The 13,204-nt window shown below is 43.3% G+C and overlaps 2 protein-coding genes across 3 annotated transcripts in view; both read right to left on the bottom strand.

Moving 5' to 3' along the window:
* Window positions 1-2,640: 2,640 nt before the first annotated feature.
* On the bottom strand, window positions 2,641-8,115 carry COMMD2 (COMM domain containing 2). The gene is made up of 5 exons (XM_032806235.1): window positions 7,981-8,115; window positions 7,357-7,434; window positions 5,552-5,634; window positions 3,848-4,021; window positions 2,641-3,251 (listed from the first exon to the last, which is right to left on the bottom strand). The coding sequence occupies exons 1-5, from the start codon at window positions 8,045-8,047 to the stop codon at window positions 3,054-3,056; spliced, it is 600 nt and encodes a 199-aa protein (XP_032662126.1). The 5' UTR covers window positions 8,048-8,115; the 3' UTR covers window positions 2,641-3,053.
* A 1,759-nt stretch (window positions 8,116-9,874) lies between these two features.
* ANKUB1 (ankyrin repeat and ubiquitin domain containing 1) overlaps window positions 9,875-13,204 on the bottom strand; it is a 35,800-nt gene continuing 32,470 nt past the window's right edge. For both annotated transcript variants that reach the window (XM_075068472.1, XM_032806241.2), the window contains exon 6: window positions 9,875-12,410. In XM_075068472.1, coding sequence (XP_074924573.1) covers window positions 12,326-12,410 — 85 coding nt within the window. In that variant the 3' untranslated portion in view covers window positions 9,875-12,325. The remainder of the gene's footprint in view (window positions 12,411-13,204) is intronic.

Raw genomic sequence — 13,204 nt, 5'->3', positions numbered from 1 at the left:
CACCAAGGGTCTGCCGTTTTTTTAAATAGAAAATAATGCTGATATAAGCTTCCGTTGCAGATGGGAGAGGAAATTTAGTCGTCATTGCGTGAGTGAACCACCGTGTGAGGGAACCATGAATTTTGGCTATTCTCCCCTACGTTCCCGCCACCCTCCCCCCAAAAAAATCAAAGAATAAAATAAACTAATTAAGCTTGAATCTTCTAAATGAAGCCCCTTTTTAAATAGCAAGCACTGCTACAGTTTAATGCACTTCTGCTGTCCTTGGCTTTAAATGCTACTTTCCACAAGGAGCAAAAACCCAAAACACTAAGAAAATTGCAATAGATTTAACAGTTAAAAAGTGTATTTTAAACCATAAATCCTGAACAGCAGCAAAGGAGCGTTAATATAACATCAACATGGAAGGAGGGGAGACAGCAAAAATTGAAGCCAAATCATATGTGCAAAACTCCCCTTCACTATCTGTTCTCTGTCCACTACAGTTCCCATGGTGTATAATGCATTCCCACTAGTAACATCAAAGTGATACTAACATCCTATTCACTGAAGCTACAAAATGTTATACTACAGCATGAATGAAATGTTAGAAGTCCCATTTTTTTGTCATCCATGTTAGATGCTAAAAGCCACTTACATTTCTTAATTAAAATAACATTCCCATGCAATAATTAAGTCAATGTTTCCATTATAAACCCATCTTTCCATAAGTTGGAAAACTTGCTACAGCTGACCTGTCAGAGAGAAAAATCCAAGCCATAGAATTGTTTTAATCAACAAATCTGAAAAAGAGAGGATGAAGCAGCAGTTGTATTTTTTTGCTTTTTCCTAATAGCTTTCTTTAAAGCTTAAAAACGATCATTGCTTAACCCATAATATTGCTTTTGCTACTGTTCAGATCACCTGTATTTACAGTAGACCCTCAGAGTTACGAACGCAGCAGGAATGGAGTTTGTTAGTAACTCTGAAATGTTTGTAACTCTGAACCAAACATTATGGTTCTTTCAAAAGTTTACAACTGAACATTGATTTAATACAGATCTGAAACTTCATTATGCAGAGGAAAAATGCCACTTTCCCTTTTTTGTTGTTAGTTTATGTTTAACACCGTACTATATTTGCTTTTTTTGGGGGGGGAGGGGGGTGTCTCTGCTGCCGTCCAATTGCATACTTCCGGTTCCACATGAGGAGATTCTCTGTATGAACTTACGCAGAGCCATTGGGGTTTGCATGTACAAACTATTATCTAAGTTAGCCATTACTAGCTGGTTGCCAGAACCTGCCAGTAGTAACTACTAGCACTTAGTCAAAGGGTGCTAGCCCTTAGTCAAAGTCATGGCTCTCAACGACTCCCGCAGGCCGTTCTGGGAATTAGCTCTGCCAGCTTGCACTCTCCTTCCAGTGAGTCTTCCCCCTCATCCTGTCTCAGGCCTTGTCTACACTATAGGGGAAATTCAATCTAAGCTACGCAATTTGAGTTACGTGAATAGAGTAACTCAAAATCGACATAGCTTAGATTTACTTACTGTGGGGTACACACTACGCGATGTCTACGGGAGATGATCTCCCATCGACTCCCCCTACTCTTCTCAATCCAGTGGAGTACAGGAGTAGACAGGAGAGCAATTTGTCTAGTGAAGACCCGCTAAATTGACCACCGATGCATTAATCGCAGCTCTTCTATCCCCCAGTAAGTGTAGACAAGCCCTCAGTCTGCAGCCCTGAATCTGCAGCCTACTCTTCATGGCTTGGCCCTCTGGCCAGGTCATTAAGGTCCTCCTCTTCCAGGGAATTCACAGTCTTTCCAGACCTGCTGTCTAGCTGGCATCTCCAATGCCCTGGCCACTCCCCGGGGGCTGGGAAGGGAACCCAGGCCCACTCTCTACACTGAGTTCCAGTCCAGGGACCCTCAGCTCAGCAGTTCTGGACCTTCCTTTCTTAGCCCTCACTCCTCATTCCCTGTACTGATTCCCACCATTGGCTTCCCTTCTCTATCTGGGTCTACCAATTCCAAAACCCTCCTCCCTTTCCAGGGTATGACTGCATGCAATGCACCCTGCAGTCTCCAAACACTCCTCCCCCTTCATAGGGGGAGACTGCCCTTGCCAAGCAGCAGCCTTTCCCAGCAACAGTGACCCCTATCTGCAGCCAGCTACCTGGCTTTATACAGGCCCCATCTGTTCCTGCACAGCCTGTTCCTCTAATTAGGGCCTTCTTCTTAGCCTCCAATCTACTAGGTTAATTGGCCCGTCTGGCCTCCATTAACCCCTTCCACTCCTGCATGAGGTAGCCACCCCATCACACCCCGCTATAGTCAAGGAAGTGCTAGCATATTACACATCTTTGCAGAAAGTTAAACAGTAGTAGAGTGCTTTGGCTAACATAAGTTAAACTTAAAATGGACTGATTCTCTTATTTGCAAGTCTAGCCAGAAACATAGGAAACAATATCTAAAACAAACCTACTATTTGTCTGTAATGTGACTTTGATGATATATGCAACATTACAGAATTTGTTGCCACCACTTCATAAAAGCATCTTAGCAGCCACTAACAGAAGTTATGGCAGGGAAAAGAAGTGGGAATTTTAAGAGCTAAATTCAGTGATTCTATAAGCATAAGAATTTAGATGGAAGACCAATCCTAGTAAAATATCACTCCTTCTCAGTGTTACTATTTTTTTATTTTAAGAAAGAACACAAGAGAAAAATGTTGCTTGAAAAATATAGCAATGAATACACAACTTTCTATTATATTGAGACAGCCCTATATAATATTAGGGATGCTCACCAAGGAGAGAGAACTAACATACAGCTGACCAGACTAATTTCTATATTGACTTAAAGCACAAGACAATTATCCTAACTCATATCAGGCATCTGTATAAAGTTAGAAACAAAGGAAGTTTGGCCTGTAACCACTGGCTGAAGATCCTGGCACAGGAAAGCATTTCATCTGATCCAGATGTTTATTTTCCTCAAAATGTATGCTTGTGAACATTGTTTTCTACTACTGTTTCACAAATTACTTAATGAGATAAGTCACAAATTAATGTTATTTGATGTTGCGGACTATTCGCCTACAATGATTTGTTTTCATTTCCCCCAAGGCTTGTTCCAATTGCTGAATTAGGTGGAGCAGAGTAGCAGGGTCAGTTTGTAATATTTTGGTTGTCTGATCTCCATTTTGATCAAGGTGTAGCTTTATAGTGACAGCTGGTTTAATCTGTTGTCTCAGACTTCTGCTGGCAAGCTTTATGAAGATGTTCAAATGAGATGAAATGGGGAAGTAAGAGGGAAAAAAGAAACAGTATGTGTTAAAACAAAGAAATGCTAGGAACCCAAGTGTCAATCTGGAATTCAACACTTCCGCAACTTTATTCATAGACTGACATATAGTTTACTCTTTCCGTTTGTATCTAGTTTTATCATTATTAGATAATGATTGCAGTTTCTGGTTTAATCAAATGTAGTTTTTTGCAATGCTGTCATTTGACAATGCTTCATTATATATTACACCAAAGACTTTTTATTTAGTCTATTTTATTGTTTTTAAAGTTATCCTTTAATTTAGTATATAAATCTCTGACTGAACTCCACATTGTAACAGTGCATAAAACAATGAAATCATTTTGCAACATTAACTATATTCTTTATCTATCTTAAAGCCCACTGTCTTCCAGTGCACACTAGTAAATAAACATCTGCAAATATTTATATAAAATGCAGATACTGCAGCCTCAAGCATTTTAAGAAGACTGAATTAACCTTATTTTTTTCACAATAGCTGTTCTGCCAAAATGTGCTAAAATGAAATTCAGCTTATCTACTAAGACTAGGGTATGTTACCTGCACATCTAGTCTCCATTCAAGGCTGTGGTAACTGGGAAGCTTTGGTGTCAGTTCACCAAGAATGCTTCTGATCTCCTTTCTGTTGTCAAGGTAAAGCTGGAGCAATAATTTGTTCAATTCCTCTGAGAATCCCAGAACAAGTACAGAGTCTTGGAAGTCTATCTCAGAAATCTAGAAATTAACAATTTAGAATATAATCAGGAATTGCACAACTGTTGTTATTACTATGTTACTTGCTCCCCAGAATCTATATATCACATTTTCTAAAGTCACATTACCTAGTTACAATCCCTTTCATGCAGAAATATAAGAGAGGAGTTCCATATCTAGAATCCATCAAACCTCTCACATGTTAACTAGTGTATAAATGCCTATATGATATTGCTACCAACATACATCAACATCAGTAATAATATTCAAATACGACTACTCAAATAAATTAAAAAGGGCAAAAAAAGGCTTAACATTTTGTATTTAATCATGTTGGTACACCTATTTGAAAGTAGTAGGAACCAAAATAATGTACTAATAGAAGGAGCTTGTAACAATGACTTACTGGACCTTGACAGATCCTAGTACATTTCTAGATATCAAATACATTTATAAACTATTGTGTAGCATTATTATTAACATTTTAAAGTACTCTGAAATTTCTAAAATGCCTATCTACCTACGTAAGCACTGGGTGCAACACCAGGGCTCACATTACATTAATCTAGAGTGGCCCTTGTACTTTGACAGTCCCAGATCAATGGTTTTCTACCTGTATGTTTTATTTTATGGTCTAGTTCAGTTTCTATTATTCTGGAAGGAGTCATGTACTTAAGAGAAGAGTCTTCCTTTTGCACTGTTGCCAACAAGTAAGTATTCCACGACAAGCTCTATCCCATCAAAATGCCAAGAGAATTTATTTCGTTTTTCAGGTCACCCTACTTTCCAAAGGAAGATATTTCACTCTATTCCAAGAACTGGAAGCAATACCAGAAGAATACACGTGAATGAAGTTAACTCAGGACTAGTAGTCAACTGCTCCACTTATTTCATACATTTGCAATATTCAAGTATCCTCTTACTTATTGAACGGTCTTCCCAATGGGAAGACCATTTATTACCCAGGTACCTTTCTTTCTTTCTTTTCTGTTTGCCTGGATTCATATTACCTTTTATGCTGATTTAGTTAAAATCTCACAAACTAAGCAGCATCAGGCCAGTAGCCTGGGTAGCTCCAAGAAACAACTAATAAGAGGAGTTAATCTAGTCTGTATTCAGTACAGCGTTTGAACAGTGTCAGAACTCAAAAAATGGATTTCCTTTCACTTACGTTGGATAGTTTTTTTAAAGTATTATTCCTCACTATCTGTTCTTTATTGTTGTGTATTGTTGCTATGTGCTGTTAAAAAGTTTAACTCCAGAGCCACTGAAATGCACATGCTAGGCAAAGTGAAGTGAGTCACATAGACAATGCTTTGGGATGCTTAATATTATGATACTATGTAAAAATGATGTTGCTTTTATACATACCTTTTCATTCTCCCATCATCAAGAAGTCGTCAAATTTTGAAAACCTGACTTGGGTCCCTTGTCTAAGTGTTTCCAGCATTGTAGGCATATTGTGAAAGCCTTTGTTTTCCAATAAAAAACTGGAGGACTTCTCTCAAACTTTTCCCCGCAGATATATACTATCGCAACATTATTCCTTACCATGAGCTTGGAGCCCTCAGTGAGAAGATATGTTAATCCCTCAACTCCATGCTGAATAACGTCACTACTAACATTAAGTTTTCCTAAAAACAAAACAGATATTGAAGACAAGGTAAGGTGTATCTGTCCAGGCTATAACACGCAGGTCATTTAAATAAATAAATATTTTTTTAAAAAGCACAGCAGAACTAGTACAGACTTAAGCATACATTGCATGGTAAGTCACAATAGGACCTGAAAGAATGCTTTAGAGTTTATTAAATCATATTATACAATAATATGCTCACTTGTGTATCACTTTTTAAATCTAACCAATGGTGACCAGATTGGTACTAGTGTTGCCAACTTTCAGACTTTGCCCTTTGGAAAGGGAGGCATTGCATTAAAGGGACACAAACACATAATCACACCTAAATTATTTAAACCACAGTTACAAGTATAATTTATGATTCCTATAGATGAAAGATTTAAAAAAGAAAGGGAGTGTTTTCACTTGTTTTTCTTTATACATTTGATAATCCTTTGGGTACGGCTAATTTCATTCCTCCACTTCCCAGCTATAATCCACTAAACAGACAATTTTACTCTGATAGTTGGATGAGCCTTTCACAAAGCAACAGAAGACAGAAAAATATTTTTCGAAAACCAGGAAAACATTACTGTAAAACAACAAAAAAATGGAAGAGAAATTTAGAAGCACCAGAAATTTGTTAATTGCATATTTCAAGTTGATGACATCCATTTAAGGCATCATGATGTTACATCTGTCCCAAATATATTTCTGGATTTTATATTGCTGCTCAACACTGTAGTACAAGGGAGGGCAAACTACGGCCCGCGTGCTGGATCCAGCCCCTCAGGCCTTTCAGTCCGGCCCACGGAATTCCCAGCCCCATGGCGGAGTGCGGCTAAAACAGGCTCCCTGCCTGCCCTGGCCCTGCGCCTCTCCCAGAAACGGCCTGCACCACGTCCCTGCAGCCCCTGGTGGAAGTGGGGACAGATGGCTTTGTGCATTGCCCTTGCCTGCAGGCACTGCCCCCTGCCCCATCCAGCTCCCATCGGCCAGAAATGGGAAACCGCAGCCAATGGGAGCTTCAGGGGTGGTACCCACAGGTAAGGGCAGCACAGAGCAGAACCGCCTGCCCCATCCCACCCCCAGTAGCCACTGTCGGACATACTGTCCACTTCCGGGAATGACGCAGGGCCAGGAGAGGCAGGGAGCCTGCCTTAGCTCTGCTCTGTGCTGCTGCAACCCCAGACCTGCTCAAGATAAGTGGCACCAGGCCAGAGCCCGCACCCCTCCTGCACCCTGCATCCCAACCCCTGCCGTAAGCTTTTTAGCCCCCTGCCACACCCTCCTTCACCCCAACCCCCTCCTCTGCGACCCTCCCACACTCTGCACCCCCTCTTGCATCCCAACCCACACTCCTCACCCCCTTCTGCATCCCAACCCCCTTCCCTGAGCCCCCTGTCCCACCCTGTACCCCAACCCCCTGCTGCACCCCAACTCTCTGCCCTGAGCCCCCTGCTGCACCCCACACCCTGTCCCACAGCCCCCACTCCCTCCCATACCCCAACCCTATGCCCCAGCCCTACATTCATGGCCCCCCATACAATTCCCTTGCCCAGATGTGGCCCTCGGACTAAAAAGTTTGCCCACACCTGCTGTAGTATCTAAGGATACGTTTTTGATTAATAAAATCTAAAATATCTAGGTTGTTTTAATTAGTGTTTTAAAAAACTCAGTTTTAACAATTCCCCATCAGTCCAGCAAGATCCCAGTGCCCCACTTCTCTTGCTCTTACTTGCAGCTCCTTCATAGATTTTTGGGTTGGTGCCTTTTCTTAAGAACTCCACCGCGATACGGCCAAATTCACCAACAACTGAAATGAAAGGAGATTAAACGCTCTGCAGACCTGCCTAGTGACTCCTGTGCTTGGGGTAACTCTCGCGCAGTTCCAGCCTGTTGGGAGACAGGGGGCATTTTGCAATGCCAGGGACACATTTCACACCTTCCCCAAGCCTTTGCCAGGTCTCTCTCATTAACAGAGCTGACATGTGGCCCCGCAAAAGGCCCTGGGCTCTTAGGGGTAGGGTGACCAGACAGCAAATGTGAAAAATCAGAACAGGGGGTGGGGCATAATACGAGCCTATATAAAAAAAAGACCCAAAATCAAGACTGTCTCTATAAAATCAGGCCATCTGGTCACCCTACTTAGGGACCCCCTCAACCACAGTGCGGCCCAGAGGTGGGGTGATGTCAGGTGCTTTGGGAGCAGGGCAGAGGACCCTGTTTCAGTTTATCAGGGCAACAGACCCCACATCGCTGCCCAACGGGGGGGCCACGCTGGCGCTGGGGGCTTGTGGGGTCTGTGATCTCGAAGGAGCCCGGCCAGGGCGGGGCAACACGGGGGCGGGGCGAGCCCGACCTGCGCTGTCCACCTGGGTCAGGAAGCCCAAGTGCTCCTTGTGCTCCTCCGACAGCACCAGCAGCATCTTCCCGGCGACCGCTCGCCTGCTCCGCTCCTAGGCCCGGCGCCTCCGCGCGGTCAGCTGACCCGCTTCCCGTCAGGGTGGCTCAGCCAGCGCGCTCCGGCCGGCGAGCACGGCCCGGCACACGGGTTCCGGGGCTCCAGAAGCGCGGACAAGGCCGGGCCGTGGGGGAGAGACGCCCCGTGCACTAGCGGCCTCTTCTGCGGCTCCTCTGCGCGGAACGGGGGTTGCGCCTGCGTGTGCCGGGGACAGTTCAATCGCCCCCGCGCTGCGGCCCAGGCGCCCCCGAGGGCGGGCGGGAAGGTCCCACGATTGCGGCCAGTGTCCAGCCCAGGAGCCCGAAGGGTCCCCAGAGCGCGTTATCCCCCAAAGTGGGGTATCGGCGCCACAGGCACAAGGCTCTGCGTTCCGCACAGCTAAGCGCCGTGTCCAGATTTCAAACCCCCCGGTAGCAGGAGGGTTTCCAAGCCCGAGTGTGGGTGAGCGCTATCGCTGCATTGCGGCCCACCCAGAGCGTGGATTAACATCTCCGCGGTGTTTGAGGGAAACTGATTCAGTGCTGCTACTGATTTCTAATTTCGTTAATTCACACGTTCAGGGTTTGATCCCGCAAAGCATGAGGTTAATCGAGTCCAGACAGTGCTTTACACGTGCAAAGCGCTGTATGAGCCCTCACTGGTGAAGAGCTAAACAATCGGTTTCAAACATTGTTAATATTTATAGGTGGTATGTAGCTGTGCTTCACCTCTAGCTTTCAATTTACTGTAAATTATTCAAAAGGGAAACGAGAATAAAGCAGCTAATATTTATTTGTGGGTGCCCTATGTAGGTGAGTGCACTAAGATTCCCACAGCTGGCAGATTTTATTTGGGAAGAAGTTCATTTAGCAATGGAAAAGGCCTGTGGATACCAAGTGAAATATTTACAAATTCAGTTTAAAAGTCACCCATTCATAGCTATTTCTCTCCCCCACCCCAAGTTTTGACAAATCCCTAAATCCACTGTCCCCTCCAAAAAGGGCAGGAGGAAAACAATCAGCCTAATGTTCTTTATCGTTAATCTGCCTGTTCCTTTTGTCTAATTTTAAACTACTGGAAATATTAATAAACAGAAAATAATATTCAAAATGAAAATGTTTCCAACTGGTCTGAGAGACTGCCTGGGATGAGTAAGAGAGGTTTTGGTTTTTGTTTAAAGATACCACTCATCTACTACAGGGGTAGGAACTGTAAAAAATTCTATAATAGTTTCAGTGTGGATATCTAAAAATAATTATATAAGCAAAATAGATCAGATTTTGATTTTACTAATGTGCTACAATGATACTATGCATCATTGTGGCTTTTTGTTTATTGATGGCATTGTAATTCCTATAAAGTGCAGTCTAGTGTAATATGACCACAGTGAGACCAATTCTTTCATGTCACAAAAACAATGAGTCCGGTGGCACCTTAAAGACTAACAGATTTATTTGGGCATAAGCTTTCGTGGGTAAAAAACCCATTTCTTCAGATGCATGGAAGAAGTGGGTTTTTTACACACAAAAGCTTATGCCCAAATAAATCTGTTAGTCTTTAAGGTGCCACCAGACTCCTTGTTGTTTTTGTGGATACAGACTAACATGGCTGCCCCTCTGATACTTGGTTTCATGCCACAGTGGACAAACTGCCACAGATTTAAATGGGAGGGGCAGCAGATCCTAGATTCGTAGTTAAAAGGTAGTCACCAATTGGTTTTAAGTACAAGTATGGTATATAAATGTGCAGCATTGAAAATAAAGATACTATATGCTAATACCTGTCAAAAGAAGATATATAAGAAAAATGGAAATACATTGTAATCATTTTTATTTTTACAATTCTGTAGAAAATCTTATTTTTTGTGTGTGATTCATGTTGACATTGGTTGACAAGAATACTGAGAAGTCAGAATCACAGGCAATATACAGTGCAATCAGTTGCTAAACCAACAAACATATTTCAGTTGTTAATTTAATAGCTCACCTGTCCATCTTTTCTCTCATAGGAGTGAGAGGATCAGAGGAGAAATACACAGGAAGACACACATACACATTGTTCCTCCTGCTTCTCACAGAACCACTAAAGATACTATCTCAGGGCATGTCTACACTGCCCTGCTGTTTGGACTACGAGACTGTGAACAGCAGTGCGCACCGAAGTCCTGTGCTGTAATTCTCCTGTGCAGATGCTGTGGGAACAAGGTTCCCAGTTCTTATTACCATCGTCTTATTTGAAGAGGACTATATTAATGTAAATGAGAAATCTTTTCGCTTGTGCCTGCAGCATCCACACGGGGGAGTTATAGCACAGCACTTTGGTGTGCACTGTTCTTTACACCCCCATAGACTGAGGCAGACCAGGCAGTGGAGGCATACTGTCAGACACAATTTTATCATTTTATATTTTAGGAAAGAATTTCAATCTGAAAGTGCTACCTGTATATTAGGGACATTTTGAGAGATGGAAATGATTTATTAGGCAATCTAGTCCATATGCCTGCCAATGCAGGAGATTTCATTTTATGAAATGGCAGAATTTTAAATGTGTGACCCCTTTTTCTTTGTGTATTTTACAGTACTTCTAATTCAGTTCATGTGACAGAGTATGTAATAGAATATTTCACACTAACTGGGTCCCTGTTCTTCTCCCATTTAAGTCAATGGTAAAACTATGATTTCTGTGCAAGACAAGTCAGGCTCTGTACACCAAAATGCTTTGCAGAGATAAGTAATATAGTCTCAGTTAAAGCCTGATCATGTTAACTCTTACTCATTGTAACATTAGCTGATCAAGTCAGTGAATAGTCACCCCTGTCATGTGACAAGGGTGTTAACTTTTTTTAACCCTTTCCCATATCAAATGACTGGGGTCAGACAATAAAAACCAGTCTCTTAGGCCAGGTCTACACTCAAATGTGAAGTCAATCCACCTAAATCAGGGGAATGAAAAATCCATACTCCTGAGTGATGTAGTTAAGCCAACCAAACCCCCACTGTAGATAGCACTAGGTTTCACAGAAGAATTCTTCTGTTGACCTAGGCTATGTCTACGCTACCACAGTAAGTCAACCTACAGTACCCAACTCCAGCTACGTGAATAACATAGCTGGAGTCGACGTACCTTAGGTCAAATTAATGTGGGGTCTACACCGTGGGGGGTCGACTGGAGAAACTTTCCCGTAGGCCCACCTTACTCTTCTCATCAGGTAGAGTACAGGGGTTAACTGGAGAGCGATCCCTGTCAATTTGATGGGTCTTCACTAGACTCCTTAAATTGACCGCTGGTGGATCAATCTCAGAGCGTGGATCCTGGCTGTGTGTCGATGTAGCCCTAGTTATCGGCTCTTGGGGGGGTGGATTAACAATGCCAATGAGAGAATCCTTCCCGTCATTGTAATGAATTTCAACACTAAAGCACTGCAGCTGTGCTGCTTAGCATTTCAAACATAGACAAGGCCTTGCATACACTCCTGTTCACACATTTACTGCACACAGGACTAGTCCCTTGAGTTCAATGGGACTGCACAAGTAAGGATTACTCATATAAGTAAGGTTTGGCAGAATGAGGACCCTAAATAAATATCTCAATGGAAGAGAGAAAGAAAGGATGCAAGAGAGAAAAGATAGATTTGCAGAGGAGACTTAAAAAAGGACAGATTCAATGAGGTAGAGAGACACAGGGCAGGCTCTTCTGGATAGCAGGAGCTGCAGAAAAGGTTTTAATCAAAGTCATTTTGAAACTGTTTTAGAGATAGGAGTGGAAGGTTTTTAAACTCCTAGGGAGTGCTGAAGGATGAAGTCTCCAAGCATGACTAGAGGTTCAATAGGAGATTCTCACAGGCTTTGCTTAGCACATTAAAGCTTAGTCCTTGGTGATCTAATTTTTCTCTCATGGTGCTATACAATGCTGAAAACCTTTGGTTCACACTAATCTAATGAGTCATTCTTTTTCCCTTACACATTGCATTCAGTTTTTCAGAATTATTTTTGTCACATGATTTAATCTTTATTCTTTTTAGAGCTAAAGAGATCAAACATCTGAAACAGATGAAGCCCAGAGCATCCATTAATGATTTATACGTTATCTTCATGTAATGTATTAATTGTTAATATACCTTCATTGACCATATCTGCGTACTATGTCATTGAATTTAGGATGCTTGTCGAATAGGACATTGTTGATAATGTTAGAGCATTCAAACATAGGCTCTCTTCCCAAACTACAGGTTCCTGGAAACATTCAATATGAAATCAGGCCTTCATCAGTATACAGGTTTGCAGATACTCTTCTTAGCTAGGGTTCTTGCAATTTCCAGTTGTTGAAGCCATGGTTTCTCTTTAAATGCACTGCAAGACAAGTGACAGGACAAATTAACTGTTATACTGGATCATAAGCTGATTAGTTTATAAACCGACCCCTCAAAATGGATAAGTAAAAATGGAATTTTTTTATAACCCGTTCATAAGCCAACCCTATAATTCAGGGGTCAGCAAACTTTGGCTCCCGGGCCATGAGGATAAGCCACTGGGGGGCCAAGATGGTTTGTCTACCTCAAGTGTCCACAGGCACAGAGGTAAACCTAAGTAAACAATGTGTCCCGGCACACCAGCTGCTTACCCTGATGGGCCGGGACAGCAACTGGTGGGGAAATTTTGCAGGGGGAGGGGGCAGAAGCTGGGAGTCAGGGGAGTAACCCCTGTGACCATCCCCCACATGACCCCACCCCTAGCCCAGGACCCCCACACTGTCCCCATCCCATCCCTTCCAGCCTTATCTGGGGAGGGCCAGGGGAGAATGTCTCTGACCTGGCTGGAGCTGCTTGGGCAGGCTGGGCAGTGCAGCCACAGCATGTTCCAGCGGGCTGGGCCGGGCGGTGCAGCCACAGCCTGCTCTTGGGGGCGGAGGCGAGCGGCACGGCTGCAGCCTGCCAGCCATAGGCATGTGCACAGGGTGTGCCAGGTTTGCCCAGGGAACAGGGAACCGCAGCTAATGGGAGCTTCGGGGGAGGTACCCGGTGTCACGGAGTCCCCAGGCGATGCTCTGGAACTGCTCCCCACAAAGCCAGTCAGGACTTTGGGGAGCCTCCTCTCCCTTGGAGCAGACTTGTTCAGGGCAAGAAGCTCACACGTCTTCACCTCCT

Source organism: Chelonoidis abingdonii, chromosome 8, assembly GCF_003597395.2.
Source record: "Chelonoidis abingdonii isolate Lonesome George chromosome 8, CheloAbing_2.0, whole genome shotgun sequence".
NCBI classification, from domain to species: Eukaryota; Metazoa; Chordata; order Testudines; family Testudinidae; genus Chelonoidis; species Chelonoidis abingdonii.
The sequence above is the reverse complement of the archived record's forward strand: the minus strand, read 5'-3'. Positions and strand labels throughout refer to the sequence as shown.